General features: G+C 44.0%; 1 protein-coding gene across 2 annotated transcripts in view; it reads left to right on the top strand.

Moving 5' to 3' along the window:
* snx9b (sorting nexin 9b) overlaps window positions 1-13,288 on the top strand; it is an 18,987-nt gene extending 5,699 nt beyond the window's left edge. Inside the window, exons 3-19 of one of the 2 annotated variants that reach the window (XM_008298759.1) lie at window positions 519-593; window positions 1,556-1,687; window positions 2,241-2,318; window positions 3,351-3,513; window positions 6,344-6,482; window positions 6,877-6,961; window positions 7,188-7,313; window positions 7,506-7,623; window positions 7,725-7,855; window positions 8,853-8,956; window positions 9,073-9,176; window positions 9,316-9,393; window positions 9,613-9,689; window positions 10,567-10,656; window positions 11,515-11,629; window positions 11,720-11,811; window positions 11,992-13,288. In XM_008298759.1, coding sequence (XP_008296981.1) covers window positions 519-593; window positions 1,556-1,687; window positions 2,241-2,318; window positions 3,351-3,513; window positions 6,344-6,482; window positions 6,877-6,961; window positions 7,188-7,313; window positions 7,506-7,623; window positions 7,725-7,855; window positions 8,853-8,956; window positions 9,073-9,176; window positions 9,316-9,393; window positions 9,613-9,689; window positions 10,567-10,656; window positions 11,515-11,629; window positions 11,720-11,811; window positions 11,992-12,039 — 1,755 coding nt within the window. In that variant the 3' untranslated portion in view covers window positions 12,040-13,288. The remainder of the gene's footprint in view (window positions 1-518; window positions 594-1,555; window positions 1,688-2,240; window positions 2,319-3,350; window positions 3,514-6,343; window positions 6,483-6,876; window positions 6,962-7,187; window positions 7,314-7,505; window positions 7,624-7,724; window positions 7,856-8,852; window positions 8,957-9,072; window positions 9,177-9,315; window positions 9,394-9,612; window positions 9,690-10,566; window positions 10,657-11,514; window positions 11,630-11,719; window positions 11,812-11,991) is intronic. The other variant, XM_008298760.1, reaches the window with a different exon arrangement.
* Window positions 13,289-15,071: the final 1,783 nt, after the last annotated feature.

Below are 15,071 nucleotides of genomic sequence, written 5' to 3'. Positions count from 1 at the left end.
TTTCACTGCATTCTGCGTTTGGAATTGGTTTCTCTTGCTGAAATGTCATTTTCTATGAATTTTGTATTTGTTTTGATGTTTCTGTGAACGTCTAAGCTGGAGGTTCGTTACCTTCTTCTTGTGATGTAGTTTTGTTTCTTGTTCTTGTGTTGAAGTGCATTACAAAAATATGATTAGTTTTAGTCGTAGGAGGATTACAGTTAATTTGTTTGCCACTTTTTGTCACTACTGTTCATTTGCAGATTTACCTTCTTCATTAACATCCTTTGCAGCTACTGTTGATTTCCTCCATTATCCATATATATGCTCAAGTCAATGACTATGGGAATGTGCAAGTCATCTTCAGTGACTGAATCCAAGTATTGTAATCAAGCTCTTGGGTGTGTTCGAAAAATCAAACAAACCAGACCAGCGGTAACCAAGATCAACAGTTAGATTTTGGTTCCTTTATGTGGCATGCGGAGCTCCAGCCCCAGTTTGTTTGGTCTCATCTGTTGCTGGATCTCTGTCTATTTCAGAACATTGGAGGCGGCTGGATTGAAGCACAGAACTCCAGAGGAGAGGTTGGACTGGTGCCCGAGGACTACATTGAGGTAAGTTAGCCGGTGTCCATGGTGATGCAACGTGTGTGGTGGTGATTTCAGCAGGCATTTCACAACCCAGAGGATCAGAAGTGAACGTACCACCACAGAAAATAGGAAACTAAATCATGTGCTGCTGCTATGTTTCAAGGTCAAAAAGAGTACAGAATACGATAAAGGTCAGCACACACACAAAAACGAAGCTTAAACGCTCGTCTTAATCAGTTGGATAATTCCTGCTACAGAAGAAAATATGTGTGCATACTGTGGTGCTTTCTCTTGCCTGAAACGCAAATCTCAACAGGATGTGCCTCCTTCAGGGTTTTGCTGATTAGGGTGTTTGTGTCCAGTAGCATGAGAACATGATTCACTCCAAAGAAATTCACACAGCGAGAGAGAAGAAGAGTTTGATTAAACCTCAGGTCTGTGATGTTAGCTGCGTGGCCTCACTCTAAACACTTTATACAACATCTAACAATGCAGGTCTGTGTGTGTACAAGAGAGAGATTAATACCATCGCTCTGCTTCGCTTCACAAACAAGCTCGTGAGGATATGTGCGCTCGTCTGACCTTAAGTTACCTCCGCAGCTGCCCCCTCGGACCGTTTGATTCTGTGTCCAAATCATAAAAACCCGCAGATGACAATTGCGCTTGTAGCTTATGTAACGTCTAATGAAAAACACCAGGACCGGTTCCTCAGCAACTGCGCTCTGCTGGTAAGAATAAGATCTGCAAAAACAAAAAGGAATCACAGAAGGTCTGGTGTTACTGAAACGCGGTAAATCTGGTGCTGATGCATTTGGGACAAACTGAGAAAATTAAATCCCTGTTTGCAAAGCCAGGGAATGCTGAGGAGACGGTCGCACTGCCACGGAAGAATGTACCTTTAAAAGTCATTAGATTACGTGGAAATATCTGGATTGGTTCACCTAATGCCACTGTTTTCTGTCTCTCCCTTTGCCTTTCATTTGTAGTTCAGTCAGCAACCTTCTGCGTTCCAAGGAGCAGGAACCACAGCACCTCCTCCGAGCGTAGGAAATGTTGCATCTGCGGATCTGTCCTTCTTCGACGCATACGCTCCTGCATCGACACCTGCACCAAACCAGGTAACGCACTCGGCAAGCGAAGCTACAGGCGTGGCTTTGACTTCTCTAAATTCAAAAGCTGGGGAAGTATGGTCAAAAATATGAGGAGTATTTCCATGCCCAGTGCATCTGCTGCCTCTCACTGATACGTGATGGGGTGATGTTGAAGAAAAAGCAAAAGCAGAAGTGAGCGATGACAAAGTTTCACTGACGTTGGCGCAGCCTGTGTGAGCCCCAGAGATGCAGAAGTGAGAGCAGCTGCTGTGGGAGATATTCTCTGTAGTCATGTCATTTATAAACCGATGCAGCTTTTAGCTCGAGTAAGAACCAACTCAGAGGAAACAAGTTCAGTGAAATCTTCTGCCAGGAAGTTCCACATATGTGAGCGTACTGCTGATCGGTAAAAAAAAAAAAAATAACTGTGGGCGCAGTAAATGGTTGAGTCAAGACAGGAAATGTGTCAGCTGTCGTCTCTCGTGCACTCAAAAACACCATCGCTTTAACCCGTTCCCTGCTCTGTGTGTACCTTCACTGCTGCCACTCTGTGATAACGTCGCCTTCTTTTCCCCTCAAGGTGGATGCCGGGGGCTTGAGTCCCCAGCCGGACACCCCCGACACCCCAGTTTCCCCCTACCTTTCGTCCCCTGATGAGGTAATCGCCACATGGGGGTGGTGGGGCGGGGCCAGCGGCATGAACCCATGCCCTCCCACCCTCAGCCAGTCTCAGCCCAAAGCCATCCTCCTCTCTGATTGGTCTGCTTTCGGCAAATCCCCCCCCACCGTCGTACTCCCCACTGCCTGCAGAGAGCATGATCTCATCTTCTCCATTCACCTTGCACTACATTACAGACGCACAGATTCTCACAGCAATCCACTCCCACGCTCCTTATTTCAATTGTACCAATCAGCACCGTAGCGAGAACGTTAAGAGATCAGACTCTTTATGTCTCACACATAATCGACTAATCACACAGACAAATCATTAAAGCAGAGCACCTGCATTTATTCCAAATGATGATCAGAATGTCACAAACTTAAATGCTGTCACATAACGTACCGTAAAGTTACTCCTGAACTCCAACAATGCTGTCGGAGGGTTCCTCCTCACTGCATTGATGTGTTTATTTGTTCATGTCCTCACAGCGATTTGCTCCGAAACCACTGTTTTCCTTGTAAATATTCGTCCCGTGGTGTTGTCGGTGACTTCACTAATTCTGGGTTTGGTTAGCATTAAGCTAATTCTAACCTACAAAAGACACGCACACACTGTTGCATGCCTTTGCTCGAGAAGTTTATTGTGGTGCCTATTGCCTGCCTTGCAAGCATGTAGTTGCACTTTGAGCTCGTAGGTGCTGTAAAAAAAAAAAACAGAGTGTACAAACTTAAAACGGTAGCGTGTAAGCATGTGCTTTTTTTTTTTTCTTTTTATTGTTAGTATTCCAGTCGCCTCGTCTGTAAAGCGGCGTGTACAAACTGCACTGTCAAGCTGATTTATCTCTCAACAGATTCCCTCTAGCGACCAGGTCTGCATCACGTGTTTGGAAAAGCATGTTGTTATAAGACTACCGTCAGCTTCTCGTTAAACAGACTCCGAACCAGGCTGGACTCTGTGTTCTCTCCGCCGGCTCCCTCTCCGTTGCTGCTCTTTTTCATCCCTCACCATTCGTCTTCCTGTCTCTTCCAGGCTAGCAACGGCAATGATCCCTGGTCGGTGTGGAACGCAGACCCCTCCGGGGGCTCCAGCAACAACTGGGCGTCTAACCCGGAGGGCACCCAGACGGGGAAGAGCGCTGCTGACCCGTGGGGCTCCGTGTCACAGGGCCACCCGCAGGCCTACCAGGGCCCAGGTAAGAACAGCTCTGGAGTTTGCAGCCATGGTGCCAAAATGTTAGAAATATTATCTGTTTATACCATAAAATCACTGCCTTATGGTCTTGTGGCAATTTTAAGTTTCATTCCTGTCGTTTTATTTATTTCACTCATTCCTGCTATTTAAAACCACAGGCTAATTGAAAATAGAAACTGCGGTTCTGCTTCCTTTTCAAGGTGCTACTCGCCGTTTAATCTTTAACGGGCCTTTTCACTTCTCAGACTTTCAAGGAACTCACGTAAAAATTTAGAAAATGTGAAAACAAACTTCGTCATGACGTCCTGGTGCGGTTTCGGGACTGTGAAGGCCACATGTTGTTTTGGCTCTTGGAGACACAGCAGCGTCTTGTGCAGCTATTTAGATTACTGTTTGGACAGAGTTTGCTTTTTCACACTGTAATTGTGGGGATAGGATTGAACGTATGGCTGCAGGTGTGGAAACACAAGACCGACTGTTCGAGCCTCCGGAGGTGTCGGCTCAGTTCATCAAACAGTCAGACTAAGCAACCGTTGGATTGGTTTATGACTGGTTGTCCATTGACACAGTTAGCTTTCTGTTGGGATGCTTGTTTTGGCTCGTCATGATAGAAGGTGCTGCCACATTTATAAATGTTTTTTGACCACAATCCAGCTCTCCAGAGATTTGGTAAAAGGTGTGATGTCCTGAATGTTTGAAAATGCCGCTGTGATGAGGGTTTTTGTCATGAGAACGAAGAAGAATTAAAAATATATTTACCAGCAAGTGAATTAGAGGTTAAGTCGTCCTGGCATCTACTTCCATTGGCTCATAGAACAATATAACAAAGGATGTAGTTTACATTCAGGACAAAGTGCAGTTTCCTGTCCTTCACCTTAACCAGATAATAACTGATATACCTTAAAAAATGTACAGGAAGCCCTGTTATTTGAAGCTTCAGGCACTTTTTGGTCCAGTATTTACCATTTCTAAATACGATGCAGTGACTCTCCCTCCCAGATGTGGTTCTTCATCATTCCCTCCACAGAGGAGCTCCAGCATCTGGAAAGGACAATCCAGTCATGATTCAGTTTTGGCCAGACTGTGGAAAAGTTAGCCTCACTCATGACTCAGAAGGACAAATTCCTTGACCTGTTTTTTAAATTCTCCGCTTGCTTTTGTGAAAAGAGAACAGAGGAAATGAACGGCCAGTAGAAGAAGAAGAAGTAACAGACTTTTCCTTTCTTTCTCTCTTCGCCAAAGGCATCTACCCATATCCGTACCTTATTGATTACACAGGTATCCCGTCCACCGCACGCTGGACTCTTGCTCGTTTTTGTGTGTGGACTGGCAACGAGTACATATGACGAGTGAAACTTTCCACCTTAGAGTTCTAGGACTTGAAGTTTAAAAGGCATGTGTGTGTAGTTTGATATTAACACTGTATTAACTAGTTGTGATGTGGGACGGTGCCTTCTTTTAAGAGGAGTGTGGCCTCTGTTTTCCATCAGAGCATGCCTGCCCTGTATAGATGGAGAGCTGTAAGTAAAGTGTGCAGGAGAATGAAGTGTGTTTTGAGCTTTTATTTTGGAACTCTGGACAATCTTAACTGTGCAGAAACAGACCTTCAAACATGTATGAGGCTGTGCGACAGTTAAAGCTCTGCTGCCGTTTTCTTTTAGCAGGACTGGTTCAGCTGTTCTTACTTTTTGGTTTGTTTATTTTGTGCCGGCTGGGTTTAGCTACTTCCTCTCTTACTGCAAACGGCATTTAGGCGATAGATCGTCAAAATTGAGTTTGAAATCGCAGGGAAGTGCAGGTAAATTTGGCTTTACCTATCTGCTAGGGCTCCACAGTTAGTCTTTATCACGATGATCACCTAGAAACAGCTGAACATAGAAAACAGCCCGTGTAGATAAAGGAGTTCCACTTCTGTAAATATCACATTAAAACAAGTCACTTCACTTTTCTCAGGACTACGTTTTTCCTTGAAGAGATGCACTGAATTCACGTAAAGAGGATTTTAAGTCCATCTGATGTGAACGCAGTGCTCTGTTTATTTCAGTATGATTTTAGTGCAATCAAAGTATTTTGTCTTTCAAAACAATTAATAACCGTCGTTACCATTTTGGTCTGTCTTCAGTAGTTTTGCAAATTGCACCTGCCGTTTAACCTTTTTTCTTAAAACATACATGTTTCTTTCTCTTATAGATTAGTAAATCAAAAGATTAGAAAGTCTGATTCTGGTCTTAATTCTGACCAATATGTACTTTTGCATTTGGCTTTGTAGGGCAGTAATGCAGTAAGCCACCTACACTGTGTTTATGTGTGGACATACTGTTTGTGCAGACCTTAGAAGCCGTGTTGGGCCTCAAACTCTGAGTCATATCACAGCCTGGATGCTGCATCACTGTGCTTTCAAGCCTCCTTTGAAGTGAAGTGAGCAGCTTTTGAGAAAATTACACCACAACGTGTGTTTTAGTAGCATCGAGCAGGAAAGAGGCTTTTTTCTCTGAGGTGGACCTGCACTCTGTAAGCATTGATTTAAAATTATACAAGCATGCTTTTTATATGAAATATGGTCTGTGGTAAAAAGGAAGGGTAGGGAAGGACATATTTAACTCATCATGTCTACAACACCCACGTGTGATGTTACTGATTTTAAGTGCTGATGTTTAACATATATCTTTAATGTACGGCAGCAGTTTACAGGTTTGTTTTTGATGTAGATCAGTGCTGCATGCCCTCTAGCTGATGTGACTGCACCGGTTTGCTCCAGAACAATCATTTATCTTATATTTAGAACCACAGCGTATGGTGATTTAAAACTAACCGTATGTGCATGACCCCAGGGGCAGAGGATGACGAGTGGGATGACGAATGGGACGACATGAAGTCCACCAGCGGTTACGCCGAGTCAGAAGCTGGAGACGGTGGACAGTTTCAAAGAGGCGGAACTCATGCATCTGCAATGAAAATCTCCCTCAACAAGTGAGAGTTCAAATGGAATAATGCATGAATCAGTTTTTATATGCAGCAGCAGCAGGACGGTGGGATGCTTAAATCTTTGACAAGCAATGTTTTAGGTCATCGCTTCATCTGAAAAGAAAAATTGCATAAACACATTTAGGTAAACTGTTCTAGGTGGTTAGTAATGACTTTTAGCTGCTACTTGCTTGAGCCAAATGTGCTCAGACTTTCAGAGTTTGATGTTTTGCTTCCAGGAATGTCACTGTGACCCCGACAGCTTCATACACAACAACAACGAGGATTCTCCTTGTTTCTATCAAGTCACACTTTTAGATAAAACTGAGACTTTGTGAAAGAGCTAAAAAAAATAAAATAAAAGATTGATGAGGAAACTTTGTCCTTTCTCTTTGAGCAGGTTTCCTGGCTTCTCCAAGTCTGGTCCAGAGCTCTACCTCCTTAGCAAACAGCCTGCCAAGGGCAAGGACAAGCTGCCAATTTATGTAGGTTGTCTACATATATGTCTGTAAATCACATACTATTTATCATGGGATGTTTTTAAATGGTTGTGGTACATTAACAGAACCTACTGGCGTTAGGTGTTGTTGTAGGTGTTTTACGTTACTATATTATATTAACAGAATTCACAGTTTCCTCATTTTGCCGGCTTGGTGTTGTGTTTAGATGACTGTAAATGCATCGTTCTAAACCTTTATGTTTCATGCTCAGATGGGAGAAGTTGGTCCAGTGTGGTCTTACCCAGAGACCCAGCTAGACTGTGTGGTAGCTGATCCTAAGAAAGGCTCAAAGATGTACGGCCTCAAGAGCTACATTGAGTACCAAATCACACCCGGTGTAAGTATCCAGCAGCTGTTTCTAAATGTCTGATCTCCTGGATGCACGAAGCTGGAGTTTAGGCAGTAGCCAACATCGAATAACTGCGAGAAGGCCACTTCAAAAATAAGTTTGGCTGAAATCTGTTAAAGTAGCAAAGCAAAGAAAGGCTCAAGTTTACAGTGTCTGTAACTCCGTGTTCTTGGTTTTCAGACCACAAATCGACCAGTCAATCACAGATACAAGCACTTCGATTGGCTGTATGAGAGGCTCCTGGAAAAATTCGGTTCAGCCATCCCCATCCCTTCTTTACCGGACAAGCAGGTGACGGGTGAGTTATGGATCCTCGCCCCATCAGTAAACACATGTCGGACGGTATGTTGCTGTGATAGATTGAAAACCATTTCCCTTGCACCCCTCCGTCTGGTGAAGGCCGTTTTGAGGAAGAGTTCATTAAGATGCGGATGGAGCGGCTGCAAGGTTGGATGACCAGGATGTGCAGGCACCCCGTTGTTTCCTGCAGCGACGTTTTTCAGCTTTTCCTCACCTACAAGGACGAGAAGGTAAACTGTGGCTCCTCCGCCTGCCTTCCCTCGTGGACTCAGATACTAATTAATGCTTTATGAAGTGTTTCGTTTAACTTTGTGCTGCTGTATATTGTGTGAGTTATAACTAAGATGGTCTATACAACATTTTTCCGAGTGCCCACTGGAACAAAAAGGTGGCTCCATGCTCTATAGCAGCGGTCTTCAACCTTTTTTGCACCACGGACCGGTTTTAAGCAAGAAATTTTTCTACGGACCGGTCATTGCGCACATAACAAATAATAATTGAGTTTTTTTCTATTGAAAAGTTTCATGAATAAATAAAATTAATTTTTATTGCTTAACATGTTTACTTTTTCTCTGTCTCAGTATCAAGTCTCTCTCACTTTCCAAAGCAGCTCTCCTGAGACGTTTGTTGTTGACTGACGGCTTCGTTTAGCAGCCGGGCATAAAAACTGACAGTCAAGTTCGGGAAACGAACACAAACGGAAGTGACGGGAAGACGAGCTAGTCATGTTTCAAAATAAAACACCCTGCAGACTCCGCTGGAAATAAAAATAAACCAATAAAACGTTTTTATTCTATCTGTGCGGCCCGGTACCGGTCCGCGGCCCGGTGGTTGGGGACCGCTGCTCTATAGAAACTGTTTTGACTCCTGTTATTTATGTGGTTCCATCCTTGTTGTCTCCCTGCTCTGTGAAAGCACAGCCTGCAGTTCAGCCCACTTCAGCTGACGAGTCCAGGGCATGGCTGATGTTTGCAGCCGAGTCGATTCTGGCTGTTCGGTGGTGCCAAGGAGCGCACATTTTTTAACCTTTTACAGAATCCGGTTCCTGCTAAAGGCTTGTTTTGGCAATTTTTTAAAGCAGACACGGAGAATACAGAGATTCTGAGGATTTGAAAGTCACTCAGCTCAAAAACATTTCTTCCTGTTTTCACACTTTCCTGCTGGATAAGTGATGTAATTTTAGTGTTGAAAGATTGAATTAAAGTGAGTGCTGATTGGTTGGTGCAGGACTGGAAGATGGGGAAGAGAAAAGCAGAGAAGGACGAGACAGTGGGGGTGATGATCTTCTCCACGATAGAGCCGGACGCTCAGGACCTGGATCTGGGAGAAGTGTGAGTTCAAGCAAACTTTGCAAATAGAAAACTTCAAAGACAGTTAAGTTACCTGTATGCAGTGCTGTGTGTGTTAATGCCTGTGAATATTCAGTACATGTGTCACCCGTCCACAGGGATCAGAAGTGCGAACAGTTCAGCAGGTTTACCAAAGCCATGGATGACGGGGTGAAGGAAATCCTCACGGTGGGACACGAGCACTGGAAGAGATGCACAGGCCGTACGTTCACGCTGCACTCAGGCTAAATAAGTGTTTTCCAGCACACAGGCCACGCCCTCACTGTGCCCTAATTACAGTTTTCACCAGTATTTTGTCAACTTTGAAAACTTCACGCTGTCCGTGTTCTTCTCATCCACAGCTTTGCCAAAAGAGTACCAGAGAATCGGCAAAGCCTTCCAGAACCTGTCCTCTGTCTTCACCAGCAGCGGATACCAAGGTACGCCATGTTCCCAGGTGCAGGCAGTCGCTGGCTCTGTCTCTGGTGACATCCTCGAAAGATTGCTGTAATCAGTGCAGTCACAGGGGTGAAAGCAGAAGTCGCTGCAGCTTGCTGTGTAGCCATTCATTAGGTGGCAATGTGTTTTGAAACGGAGTAGCACACGCATGCTATTGAGCAACATGGTGATGACACGTTTTAACTCCCTTTGTGCCGAAGGTGAGTCAACGCTGACCGACGCCATGACAGCAGCGGGGAAGACGTACGAAGAGATCGCTCAGATGGTTGCAGAGCAGGTAGGTCCTCTGACGGCTGCTTGAGGTTAGAGCTGTTTCTGACCTCAGGGTTTTTTTTTCTGGTTGTCACTGAAACAGTTAGAAAAATAGCAATGCTGAGAAATTCACACACAGTTTATAAGACCACTGGCGGCTCAAAGGTCTCGAAGCTTACTGTAGGTGTTTCTGTCGGCCTCATGGTTTTGTGTTCGCGGTCACACTTCACAGCATCTCACGATGTCTCTGAACATTTCCTGATGACATCCACTGTTTACTTCCTAGCGGTGCTGTTTTAATGACCTCTGTAACACGGCGTCCTGCTCTTCTAGTCTGTATCTGTACAGGAAGTGACCCAGGTCACATTTATTTCTAGTATTTTGTTCTGACCTGATTTGAATGTGGCTTTTTTTTTTTTTTTTTTTACCGTTTTGTCGAGCCTGATCAGTGTGCTGTGTAATAAAGTCAATTCTTGGCTTTTTTGATGTCCCAGCAGCTTCCAGAGGGAGGATTCATCTGGTAAGCTGCTCCAGACAGTTCTCCTCAGTGCTCCTGTAGAGTTGTTAGCCGTAGCTTAGCGATGCAGTTTAGACAAAGACAATGTGTGGACATGGATTCATCTCAAGACTCAGCAGGCCAAAGCAGTGGAGTTTATCAGGCTGCCTTCCCTCACTCCTTTACCTCCTCTCTGAATCCATGATCACGTCATGCATAGTGCCGTTGTGTTTAAATTCAACTCATGCGACCTACAGTTTCCCTGTTTCCCTGTTTTCTCTCTTATCAGGAACTTGCATTAGTTCCTGATCTGGGCTTCACTTTGGAACTTTGGTTCCAATTTTAGGTGCTTACGTCGCCTTTTTCCTTTTCACATTTATCCCTTTTGTGTCTGTTTTGTTTTTAGCCCAGGAAAGACCTTCACTGCCTCATGGAGACCAACAATGAATACAAGGGTCTTCTTGGGTGCTTCCCAGACACCATCGGCGTCCATAAGGTACGTCGGTATATGGTGCTGTCCACACAAAGGTTTAGCAGAAGACGGATTTGAACCTAGTATGTTGTTGGTGGGGGGATAAAAGCCACTCTAACATTTCAGCATATTGAAATTCAAATACTCTGAGAGGAAACTGGACCTCTGCACTTCCTCTTAGCGCTGTTTTTAGCCTGTAGGAATATAGCCAGTGAGGAGAAGCCTCAGCTGTTCACAGATCTTTTCCTGAAATGAGGTGAGAGAGTTTTTAAAAAAACATCAATAATGAGCAATGAACTTGGTGGCGCAATCAGATGAGTACTCAGGAAGAAAAGTTTGAATCCTGTTTTAGGTGAATGTTGTAGATGAACTGTTTTTGCACGTTTTCAGGACAGAGAGGGGAGAGCTGTAAGAGGAGGGTTCAGTTTCTGCCATTCTGTTTTGTTAGTTCTTTAGTTTTATGTGTTTATTTGTTTGTCCGGATGTTTGTCCGGAAAGGGAAGGCTTATTAATGCCACCGATTCTCAGTGCCAAGCTAGTAAAGAGGGTCCTGATACACAGTTTGAGGGTGGGAGTATTTAAAGTGGTGTTTTATTATAAATAATAAGACAATATACCTCAAATTAGAGGACACATTTTGTTAGCGTTGATCAAACAATTGACTAGAATCTCTGAGGACGTTTCCCTCTCGCTCATGTATTTCTCCACGTACACATGTGTACATAAAGTCACCTGCAAAAGCACTGATGTGTATTTTAATTATAATTAAATTGTGATTTATGTGTAGCTGAATCCCAGTCAACAGGCAAAATGAATTAAACCATGCACGCTGTGGACACCAGGTTGACTGCTGTGTTGTCTGCTTGTTCTTAATTCCCACAGGCAGCCATAGACAAGGTGAAGGAGGCTGACAAGCTGGTGGCCACCAGTAAAATTACCCCTCAGGACAAAGTCACCATGGCCAAACGCGTCAGCACCATGTCTTACGCATTACAAGGTACCACACTGTCCCAGGCTTAATTGAAGCATTGCAGTTTGTCATGGCGTGCTGTCTGATCTCCGTGGTTTTCCTTCATTTGCGGCGCAGCTGAGATGAACCACTTCCATAGCAACCGTATCTATGACTACAACAGGGTCATGCAGTTGTACCTGGAGGAGCAAGTCAAGTTTTACGAGACGGTAGTGGCACTTTTATTGACCGTTTATCCCAGTATGTTTAAGTTTAACACGTAGCCCTTTTCACTGCTTTACTACCTGGAAGTCGGTTGCACAGTGCTTAGATACTGAAGATACTAAACCCTCACATGACCACTCTGCTGTTGTATTCATGCTCGTTTGTCTTTTTCCTCACCCCCCCAGATCGCCGCAAAGCTGAAACAAGCACACAGTCAGTTCACTACCATGTGAAGCACCGGCGGTCTCGCACTACAAGACAAGAAGAGTTAAAACCAGTTGAACATTGAAAATGTTTTTCGCTTATATTGCATTCTCTTCCCTCCCTTTAATTTAAGCCTCGCTTCTGTTTCACTGTTACCTCATTTCATTCCAACTGTCCCGGCTCGTGGTGTTGCCGTTGTCCGCTGCTCTCGGAGGTTTACGGAGTTCATGAGCGCGTGAGAGAGCTTTGACACGAGTGGGTTTTAGGGGCAGCGGTGATAACAGAATGCACCACAGCATTTACATACACCCTTTCCTCTGTCCAAAGTTCACAGCTTGTAGCACAGGACCTGCGAGTTACGGCGGTTGCAGATGTCTCCGTTGCATGAGTCAAACCCCAGCGTTTCTCTGACGTGATACAACTTTTAGTACAGCTTTGGGTGCAAACATTATATCCGACTTTTAAAAAAAGCAATAGCCTGCAGTTTTTCAGCCGTTCTTCCAGCGAAGGATTTACGAATGTGGCAAAACTATTATCTGCACAGTGATGTAGTGACACCGAAAACCAAAGCCATTCTCCGCTCTGTCAATAGGAACAGCCAGGGAGTTCATTTCTGAATGCTGCTTCGAAAGCATATCCTCTGTGTGTGTCCACTGCTGGCAGTGCCTGACCCCCCTTTTCATCCTGCACTTCCTCAAGAACCATCAGGAAGCTCCACCTTTTTCCTGTCTTGCCACTCTAGGAAAATAATCGACTTAGCACCCCGAGTCTGTAGACTACGGCCCTGCAGTTTACACTTCTGAAGAAAAATGTGGATTAACTGAGGTTGAGCTGCACATTTGAGCTGAAAGCCGGTGAATCTGGATCCAGCTGCAGACGGTGCCAAAATAGTTTCCTCTCCCAGGACTCCTGAAAAATATTTGTCCTCGTCTGACCCGGTTGTGGTGTTTTGATATGAAGGTGTAACGACAACATTCGCTCTGAGAATTTGTACTATAAGAAAAGAAAACTCTATGGATTGTGTCTTGTATGAAGTTTTGCTTTTTTTTTGCTTTTCACCGCCCAGTTTTTCAATCAGTCTCTAATCTTGTTCACTCTCTTTTTTTCTTATCACTTGATACATTAAAAAAAAATATACATAAAAATATATATATAAATATATTCTATTGAACCTTTCAGGTGCTTCTTGTCATTGAGATACTATTTTATGTATAGAAGTATTTGCAATATGGTGAGCGAAAATTCTGTTTGATTTATTAAACAATGATTTGTACTCATTGGGACTTTGTGTGTGTTTGAAAGAAGCCTCCTCTCGGTTTCTATATGCTGCAGCGTACAACACAGCGCACACTGACTTTCTCACACAAAAGCGAGTATTCACTTACGCGAATTCTTGCATGGACGTGGAGAGGAATAAGAATGAGTCGGCAGCTTGAGTGAAGAGTGCGTTGTGTGCAGCCTTCTAGAGGGGGAAGTGAAAGAGCTCTTTTACCCCACGCGCTGCCCTCGCTGCCATCAGGTGCAGCTGGATGTGGAGGCCGCGTAGACGAGCAGGATGAGGAGACGTTCTTAACAAACACCGAGTGTTCTCCTGTTTGTTCTTTTTAAGTGTGTGTGCTTTGAAGGGGGTTACTGCTTCACTGGAGCAGGAGCAATAAAAATCATCTCAGTCTATAAAGATCTCATAAAACATTTATTTTCCAGTTTTATAAGAGTTTAAACTGAATGGATTACAACTCTGTGGCCTTTTCGCTCCCACAGACGTCACCTCTGCTCAGCACGTGCCTGCTGGATTGGCACGAACCTGCCAATATGCTGAAAGTCTTTGGAAACCCTCGTGTGAAGTCATTTGAATGTAGGTAACTAACGCTTACTGGATGCCACAGATAATTACTGCTGCCTGCACTGAGGTATGAGAGTCTCCGACTGTGAGTTCGATATTTGCTTTAGTTTGAAGAAGGAGCATTCTTGCATAAATCAAAGCATTCTAGTTTCCTCTGTGTTGTATTTTAGTGTTTATTGTACAACTCATACAGTATGTATGCGTGTACACGGTCCTCAAACAGCACATTTCCGCTGCCTGGCCCTATATTAAGACAGCAGCGCCTACCAAATCAGAGTCAGGGTCGCTGTTTCTAATATAATAATAACAGCATACAACAGAAGTGAGTCCATGCCTGTGCAAAATCACTTAAATGTTCGCAGTTGCATTACTTCAAAGCTAAACAGTTGGGAATTTCCTCTCAAATAAAAAACTAACAGGTTGACTGTGTTAAACATTAAGTTCATACAGTGGGAGCCGAATGCAACAAATGTCAGAACAAGTTTCATGACTAAGGTTCAAATCTTTTATTTCTTAAATACTTTGAATGTACACGTTTGTTTTTGTTTTTGGCGTCATATGAAGGACGCCAAATTTCTAAAGAGATGGTGTGTTTGTCTGTCTTTAAACCACCCCAAAGACGTTTGATTGAAGTCAGGCGACACACTTGGGCCATTATCATAACAGAATAATCCTTTTCAAAGCTTCTGGAGACTGAGAGACAGTATTTTGCACTTTCGTGTCAGGACCGTGCATTCACTGACCAGGTTCACACCAAACAGGCTGGACGCTTTCTGAGCTGAACAAATGTATTTTGGTTTCATCTGCCCCATTCATCAGGCTTCTTTCTCTTTCTCTTCTTCATCTTGCAGTTTTGTAACAGTGAGCAACCAAAGGATTCTCCCATACAGGCTGACATAATGCAATGTCCTTCACACCGCCGAGGTTGTCACAGAAACCCAGGTTTCCACTGAGAACCTCTGCACCAACTCTGCCCATTTTATTACAGAGGTAGACTGTGACATTAGCGTCCTGTCCGTGGCGTCACTTCAGTAGAACGAGTAGAACGATGTGGAGCCACGATGCCGACATGCAGGTAAACACAAGTCATAGGTCCAAAACTGACAAATTTCTGGTGTTCACAGGTTATGTTCTGTCATTAGATTAACTGAAAATCACAGTCGTACTCAGTTTTGTTTTAATAATCGCAGGTTTTCTAACTTGTGTGCTGCGTTGAGT

The sequence above is a fragment of the Stegastes partitus genome, unplaced genomic scaffold (assembly GCF_000690725.1).
Source record: "Stegastes partitus isolate 25-593 unplaced genomic scaffold, Stegastes_partitus-1.0.2 Scaffold1348, whole genome shotgun sequence".
Taxonomy (NCBI): Eukaryota; Metazoa; Chordata; class Actinopteri; family Pomacentridae; genus Stegastes; species Stegastes partitus.
This window is presented reverse-complemented; position numbering and strand designations above follow the sequence as displayed.